We start from the raw sequence: 8,786 nt of genomic DNA on the forward strand, positions 1-8,786 counted from the left end.
ATTAGGCTAAAAGTTTTGAAGCCTAAATCATATCAGCGGCAAAAGCGCCTGCCTGGCAAGCGCAAGGGCGTGAGTTTGGTTCCCGGTACCGGAGAAAAAAAAAAAAAAAAAAAAAAAAAAAAAAACCTAGAATTTTATTTGCTACAAATGTGCTCAGCAAGTTTTTTTCTACTCTATAGCAGTCACATAAATGATCAATTCCCCCCCCACACACACATATTCTGTTTCACTATTTCCTGAATACAACTAATGATGTTTCTCCAGGTTTGAGAAATGGTTCAAACATTACATCATTACACTGAGCTACATAATACATGTTTCTAAAAACAATAAACCGAGTAAATATTAATGGAAAAGCAAATGAAAAGTCAAAGTGGCTGAGATTTCAGCACCTAGGGATCACTTCCTCCAGCTTCCTCAGAGTGAGGAGCCAGGCTCAGGGCCTCCTCAGAGTATTCCAGGGCTTCATTCCTTTTTCCTTTCAATTTGTGGACATATTCCAGGAGGCTCAGGCCTTCCGTGTCAAATGCATTTCTCTGAAGTTTCCTTAAAGCCAATTTCTCCAAAGAATTAATACTTTTATCTGTTATAAATGATAGCTCTCCTATCTGTGTTGCTTTTAAATAATGCCTAATTGCATCAGTGTCCGATCTCCTTTGATATTCATGAAATTTGCCATAGGAGAAATGTCCCCTTTGTAGTATGCTTTTCTCATGTGGTGTCATGGAGAGTAACTTTTGAAAAGTGTCTTCAGCTTCTCTGTATTTCCCTGCCTCAATATACATAAGTGCCAGGTGTAGAAGAGCAATATCAAATACGGGCTTTTGTTTCAGAGCAAATTTCAAATAAAATATGGCTAATCGTATATATTCGTCCATATCCTCTCTATCCTGGCCTCTTGGCTGCATGTTTGTGGCTTTCTTTATTTGCATTACTTTTGCTCTGTAGCAAAGCCCTACCTGATGATTCAGGAAAGCAGAGTCGGGTATTGCCTGCAAGGCCTCTTGCAGGAGCTCAAGAGCTTTATCCACGCAGCTTGCTTTGCGATAAAAGATGGCTGCATACCGAAAGATGTAGGTTTGGGAGGACTTGTGGCTTAGAGCTTCTTCAACGTACTTTTCCCCTTCAGTTTGCTGTCCCATATCCTGAAGTTTCAGGGCAAGGAGGACCTTGATGTATGTATCTTCAGGATTCAGCCTCACGGCCTTTTTCAGGGAGTCTAGCGAAGGTGCTTCCCCATTCTTGTAGACTGTGTTAAAGTAATCCAGACGATAGGTGGTGATAGCATATCCGGTATTGAATTCAGGGTTTTCAGGCTCCATTTCCAAAGCATTCTGAAAGCAGGCCTGAGCCCGCTCATAATTCTTTCTTCCACACTTCAGTAAGGCCCACCCTTCCTCACAGTCCAACTCAGGGCACTCCATCCTATAGTAAAAAGGACTTGAAAACTTCTTACAAACTTTCTGAACTTTGTCCAGGTACATCTTGGCATCTGCCAACCTTCCCACATGGTAATATACCCAAGCGTAGTTGCCCCAGGTCACCAGGCTTCTCATGTCTGACTGGTCAGTGTGTTCTCTCTGGATCAAGCTTTCAGCATCTTTCAGACTCTGCAGAGCTTTGTCATTCTGGCCTTTCAGGTGCTCCACATAGGCCAGAAGGTTGTGAATTCCCACACTGTACTTGGTGTCAAGGAACTCAATCTCTTCCAAGACCCTGCTTTCTAAATCTGGTATTTCAGCTTCTTCAATTGCCAGTTCCCATGTAAAGTGACATTTTAGCTGAACCAGGTAATCCTTGACCTGGTTATCATCAATATACTTACTGTAAAACAAAAGTAAATCTTGTTAGGTGACAAACAGCCAGAATAAAATAAGCCAAGTAGAATACTTTATACAATTTTAGAACTATTCTGAAAGTCTCACATTTACTGAGATTTTCCTTAGAGTCCCTGGATTTGTAACAAACACATGGATAGAGGATATCGTCTGCTTCTTTCTGTGTGAATGACTACTAGAAAGCAATAAAAACCACATATCAGAAACGTACACTAGAGTCATCCTCAATAACTGAAGACTGAAAGCTTTTCCTTCAAGATCAAGAACAAGACTAAGATAGCGGTTTTCACTTTTTGTTTTCAAGTCAACATTGATCATATTATAAGCAGAAAAACCTCAGGATATTCCACAGAAACTGTCAAATTTAATAAGCAATTCAAAGAATCCAAAACTAACATAGGTGTTTCTCTATGCACAGATTATGAGTGATCCAGAAGGAAAATTAAGGAAACACTCGCATTTATAATATCTGAGAAAGGAATAAATATGTAGGAATAAACTTCACCAAGTAGGCAAAGCATGTATACTGGTAAGCTCAAGGTCCTGAGTTTGATTCCTGGTACAAAAAAAAAAAAAAAAAAACAAGAGAAAAAGAAAACTAGAGTTTTTGCTAAAAGAAAGAAGACTTCTATTAATGGAAAAACATCCCTTGTTCATAGGTTGGAAACAATATTATGAATATCAATATTACTCAAAATGGACTACAGATACAATTAACCCCTAGCCAAATCTCAACAACATATTTTTGCAGAAATAAAAACTTTCATTCTGAAATTTATGTGGAATCTTAAAGGATCTCAAATTGCCAAACCAATATTGATTGCAAAGAGTAAAGTTGGACTTCTCATACTTCCTGATTTAACAAAACTACAGTAATGAAAACATTACTGAACTTGCATAAAGACCACATGAAAGTGACAGAGATATACAGGCCAATGGAAGATAATGGAGATATGGACAAATGGAAGTGATTCAAGAAGTAAACCCTAGAATATATGACTATATTAATCCATTCGGGCTGTTAGAACAACATAGCACATATTGGCTGACCTAAAGAGCAGAAACTTACTGCCTCACATCTCTGGAACCTAAAAGTCCCAGATAAATGTCCAAGCCAATACAGTTCCTAGTAATTGCTTCCTCGATTGCAGATGACCATGTTCTTCTGGTGTCTGCATATGGCCTTTCCTCCTTAGCTCATCAACACAGATGACGCTGGCGTCTCTTCCTCCTCTGTAAGAATATCAGTCCTATAGAATTCAAACCCCATCCTTCCATCTTCATCAAACCTTTATTCCTTTTATACTACCTACAAATAATGTAGTATTCAGAATTGGCTTTTAAGCTATGATTTTGGGAGGGAACACTGTTCAGTCTGGAGCCACGCTGAAGTGATTTTGCCATTTCAGCAAGTGGTGTGAGAAAATGGGAAACCAGATGTAAAAGAATGAGGTTAGCCCCTGAGCTTATCCTGTACACAAAGATTAACTCAAAATGAATCAGAAATTGAGATGTAAGGCCTAAAGCTACAGAAGTTGTAGAAGGGATGAGAAAATGTTCATAACATTGCATTTGATGTTTTCACAGTTCTGATGCCAAATTAATAGGCAAAATAGTATAAAGAAATAAGTTGGACTCTATCAAAATGAATAGTTTTTGTGCCTCCTAGGATCCTACCAACACTGATAAGGCAACTACCAAGATGAAAGAAAATATTTAATCATATATCTGATATGCATGTACCAAATATATAAAAAGTCCTACGACTCACCAACAAACAAACCAAACAATGCAATTAAAAGACTGACAAAGAACTTGGGTAGATATTTTCCAAAGAACAACCATAGGACCAGCAAACATATAAAAATATGCTCAACATCAACAGCTGCTAGACAAGTGCAAAGCAAAACCAGAGTTCAGGTTGATGAAGTGGTGCCTGCATGGAATCCTATCTGCTTGTGGGGCTAAGGCAGGAAGATTGAAAGTTGGAGGCTAGCCCATGTGACCTGGTCTCAAAATAAAGTAAACGGGCTGGAAAAGTAGCCCAGTGGTAGAGGGCCTACAAGATTCAGGGATCAAACCCCACTATGGGAAAAATGAAGCAGAACCAAAAAAATAACCTGCCACCAACATACGAAAAACCAAACCCAAACACAATAAGTATCATTATAATAAGAATCAAGATATCATTTTCACCCACAAAGTTGGCAATAATGAAAAAACAGAAAATAAGCCAGGTACAGTAGTGCAAAGGTGTAATCCTGCACTGAGGCAGGTGAATCACAAGCTTGAGTTCAACCTCGGCAGCTTAGCAAACCTGGTCTCAAAAATAAATAATTACATAAATAAATAAGCAAGCAGTGGAGATACAGCTCAGTGGTAGAGTGCTACTGGATACAATTTCCAGAACTGCATGCACATAAACAAAACAAAAAGAGAAAAATAACAAGAGAGTTCTCCAGGATGTTGCAAAATTAGAACCCAAACACATTTCTGGCAGGAATGTAAAATGGTAGAGCTGCAGTGGAAAGAGGTTTGGTGGTCTCTCAGTAAATCAAAAGCTGAGTTACCATGTGACACACACCTAAGCACAGAGTCCTGCATATATTCCACACTTCAACAGATGCTCAAATTAATTTTAAACCGGTGCTCAAACAAATATTAGCACACAGATGTTCACTGGTGCACTATTCTAAAGGTGGAAGTCACACAAATGTTGAACATTAATAATGCACAAACAAAACAGAGCATAGTCACCAAGTGGAATACTGTTCACTCATGAAAAATGAGATACTGATACATGCTACAACATGGATGAACCTTGAACACATCCTGTTAAATGAAAGAAGCCAGTGCAAAAGGACACTGTTGCACTTCTTTTCCTCATTTGGTTTTGAGCTCTCTTTCTTAAGAGTGGCACTTTCACGGGGCTTCAGGGTGTTTACTCCTAAAGATTTAGAATGTGCCCTTCATGGGACAATTCCTTCACCTGGTGATCAGCCTTATGCCTAAGTGACCCACTCATCCCCAGGTGCCCCTCTGCCAGCCAGTCTATTTGTATGGATGGACTCCCAGTGGCTGTTCTCTGCCTTGTCCAGGTTCTCCACACCACAATGTCTACAGTCCAGAGACCCCCCACCAGGAAAGCAAGCAAGTACAGGTGCGTCTGTTTAGTGAGACGCAGAGGTGGCCCTTCCCACCACGTGTGCAGTTACTCATAGATCCTGGAGAGAAGAGTGCAAGATGCCTGCAGGGCCAGTGTGGAGGAGAGCTTAAGGAGTACAGGTACTGAGAGCGGGGAGCAAGCAAGAGGGAGATATACCTAGGGGCCACTCCATCACGTAGGTAGGTCTTCAGCAGAGTTCTAGCTGGTGGACTATAGCGAGCTGGTTGGAGCGCCACACAGTTATGGTATCAATGAGAGGTGGTCACTGCGGCACATGTGCCCTGTCTATGCATGGAGTGGGGTCAGTGGCATGAGTCTGGTCATGTGTGCATCTAGCTGTCCCAAGGGAAGGCAGTCAGCAGGGTGTTGCTGGGGATCAATCACACTGAGGAACTGGGAAGAGGTGAAACCTAGAAGCTGTGTCTAAGGGATCTACCTCCTTCTTGTAGGAGAAAGGCCAGCTCAGACAAAACTAGGGGGAAAAGGCAACGAAATTACCTCCAACAACAGACTGAGTACTTCACTTATATAAAATGACCACAATAGGCAAAAGCAGAGACACAGAAAGCAGATGAAGGCTGCTGGTGGCAGAGTGAAGAGGTGAGTAGGCTGGCACTTAAAAAGCACAGAAGTCAATGCAAACTTTATAACAGCTATTATTGTCATTCAATTATTTCAGTTGTCAGTGAGAGCTTCATACAAGGAAGAAAATACATCCTAGCCCTTCAGTTGAGAATTTTCTGGAACATTGGCCTTTTCAAATTTTTTTCCCAGTGAAACAGTGAGTGGACATTTCTAAGACAGTATCAACTAATTGTTTTCTCTGCTGATATCAGGAATTATATGACCAATATCCAGTTGCAATTACACAGAAATGACCGTGTCAAGCCTTTTAAGTAAGGACAACGTGAATACTTTTAAGTAAGGACAATGTGAACACAGAGAACTGCAGCCAGGACCCATGGGAAAGAGCACATCAAGGATTTGTAGGTGGTCAAAGAAAGAGGTGACCTGCTAATGTTAAATCCTGTCAGACCTTTATCAGAGCCCAGCAGTCAGAGAATGAGACCAGTCAGGTGAAGTTGTTCATGCCTGTAATCTTAGCATTCTCCAGGCTGAGGCAGGAGAATTACAAGACTGAGCCCAGCCTGGGCAATTTAGCTACTTAGCAAGACACTTTTTTAAAACAGAAGATTTAAAAAAGGGCTGGGGATGTAGCTTAGGGTGAAAACCCTGGGTTCAATTCAGGATACCACCAAATACAAACAAACACAAAAACCCAAACAGCAGCAATAGCAGCAGCAACTATAACTACATCAATAACAACAAAAACTGTGAAACTAGAAACCAACAGAAAGACCATGAACTTCTCCCACCCCAACCCCACACAACCCCAAGGCCTATGAGAGGTCCAAATGCAGCTCACAGAGCTAGTGGGTCCTGGTTTTCCTGCTCAGCAAGGAGAGCAAAAGAGATGTCTCTTCCCAGAGAAGCTGTTCCTCCTTTCCTTAGATGGGGCAGGGTGAGCCTAGTGGAAAGGAGTCTCTGAAACTGGGATCATTTTTCCTGCAAGACTCATTCCCTTCTTCTCTCCCCTTCCTTGGGCTGTAGAATAAGCGAAGTTTCTTTAGGCTTATGCTAACAAAAATTAAAATGCAGCAGTTTCTCTGAATGCACAAATGTATTTGCATTCACACACATCCATTCCACCAGCAAACACTCAAATAGAAGAGCTAGGAAGCTTGACATCACTGAGATGAAACATTCAAGACAGCAATGATTAACACTCTTTTCCAAACCTTAGACATGCTGGCAGAGAGACAAGGAATCATTACCTCATGGCTGCTGCGAATTAGGCAACAGTTCTGAAGTATGTCAGCACCAGGTCTGTAGAGATCCCACTGGCCTGTCTTGTGGATTTTCTCCAAGAATAGGGCTATATAAGCAACTAATGACATCAGCTGAGGGTGTGTCCTTGCAGTCAGAAGTTAGAACCTGAAACTGGAAAGTGAAAGTAAGCTGGCAAGTAGCTGCTTATAGAAACTGAAATTTAACCAGAGATGCTGTCTTTGCAGTCTTTGGTGAACTGCCTGAGAAGAGGCTGGGAAACCATGTTTTGGTGTGCAAGTTTCTCTTTTCCTGAGTGGGAGAAGCTTGGTATTAGGACATGCTGCTTGGTGTAGAGTGCCTTGAACCTAGAGACAAGGACTGTGAAAAAATCATACCTTCCCTTCGTCATCTCCAGTTTCCTATCTGGAATCAGAGTATATTCAGTTTTTAGGATAAAATTCTGTAAAGCTCAGAATGGTAGTTTTTAACCCAACTGCTGCCATTCTCTGATGCTATATTTTTCTTGTTCTCTGAGAACAGTAAATGGCAAAAGGCCTCTGGTAACCTTTTGCTTACTCACAGCAACAGAGAAAACTAGCAAGCTAGCCCGTTACATGTGACAATTTGGATCTGTTAACAATGGGCCCCTCAGGAGCTGAAGGCTTCCTTCTCAGCTGGTGCATTATTGTCAGTCAGCCTAGGGTTCTTTTTATAGATTCAGATGGAAACCATGAATCAGCAAAGTGCAGCTCTGCTAGCTGTCCTGATGGTACTAGATGATACCAGATCATGTTGGATGCCGCCAGTGGACACAGCAAGCTGCTAATCACTGCCACTGCTAGCCACCACTGTTGGTGCTGGTTTATGTTGGACCATAAAATCAATTCTGCCAGATACTGGTTTCTGCCACTGCTGGCCACAGCCTTCTGGTGCCAGCTTGTGCTGAGCATTATAGGTCGACTCTGCTGATAGTTGAACTGCACTCACTTTATAGTAGAGTGGAGGACAGCGGCCACTAGATAGCCAGGGAGGCCAATGAAACAAATTTTCCCAGTCCATGGGGTAAGGGGGCAAGGGGAGGTGAGAAGGAGGGTTACAACAGCCACCAGCCAACCCATCCCTCCTTCTAACCAGCAGGGAAAACAGGACAGTCAGGAGCTTCTCCTCTGTCTCAGTGTAGTTGGGGGGTGCTGCGAACTTCGGGAGGTACTTTTCTAGGCTAATTATTATGTTTTTGTAGGTTAATTCTTATCCTGTCCTTCTCCTCCTTCCTGTCCCACTTCCCCTTTTTATCCCTCTCTGCACTACCTGTTCTTTGCTGTTAGAGGTGAGCAACTTCCTGTGCCACACACTGTTGCTGTTGTGATGTCCTGCATAGGGCTAAACACAAAGGAGCCAGCTAACCACAGACTGAACCCTCTGAAATCATGAGACAAAATAAATCTCGGTTGTTCTAATCTGATTTCCTCTGGCATTTTGTCTATTTAAAGGAAAACTAGCTAATAAATTGAATTTTCAAAAGGAGCAAGCTAGAGTTTAATGACTTTTTTGTATTTTTTCTCTTCTAGTCTAAAGGGGTGATATGACTCCCCAGAAGTGTTTCACAAAGCTACTCACGATCATCACAATCATGCAGAGACCTTTAGTGTCATGACAATCTGCTGCCTGTCCTACCTCCACTTGCCCATGTATCTACCGAGTTCATAATAAGAAGTCATAAGGGCATGTGTGATGTGTCTGGCACAGATTTGATCTTTTGAGCTTTGCTTCTCCTCAACTTTTATGGGAAGTTGGCCCACTCTACTGATATGTGTGGTAAAGTGATGATTCCTTAGAAATTCCCACAAGGTAAATTCACCCCAGCCACAGTTAAGATAATTATCAAAGAGCTCACTTTTGAGAGGGAAGTATCAGATTTGCTTTACTGAAAAGCTGAATCTGGGCATGATGAA

General features: G+C 41.6%; 1 protein-coding gene across 1 annotated transcript; it reads right to left on the bottom strand.

Moving 5' to 3' along the window:
• Positions 1-115: 115 nt before the first annotated feature.
• Positions 116-6,939, bottom strand: Ifit1 (interferon-induced protein with tetratricopeptide repeats 1). The gene is made up of 2 exons (XM_005385850.2): positions 6,840-6,939; positions 116-1,824 (listed from the first exon to the last, which is right to left on the bottom strand). The coding sequence occupies exons 1-2, from the start codon at positions 6,842-6,844 to the stop codon at positions 393-395; spliced, it is 1,437 nt and encodes a 478-aa protein (XP_005385907.1). The 5' UTR covers positions 6,845-6,939; the 3' UTR covers positions 116-392.
• Between the last annotated feature and the right edge of the window lie 1,847 nt (positions 6,940-8,786).

The sequence above is a fragment of the Chinchilla lanigera genome, unplaced genomic scaffold (assembly GCF_000276665.1).
Source record: "Chinchilla lanigera isolate Chin_1 unplaced genomic scaffold, ChiLan1.0 scaffold00024, whole genome shotgun sequence".
Classification (NCBI taxonomy): Eukaryota; Metazoa; Chordata; class Mammalia; order Rodentia; family Chinchillidae; genus Chinchilla; species Chinchilla lanigera.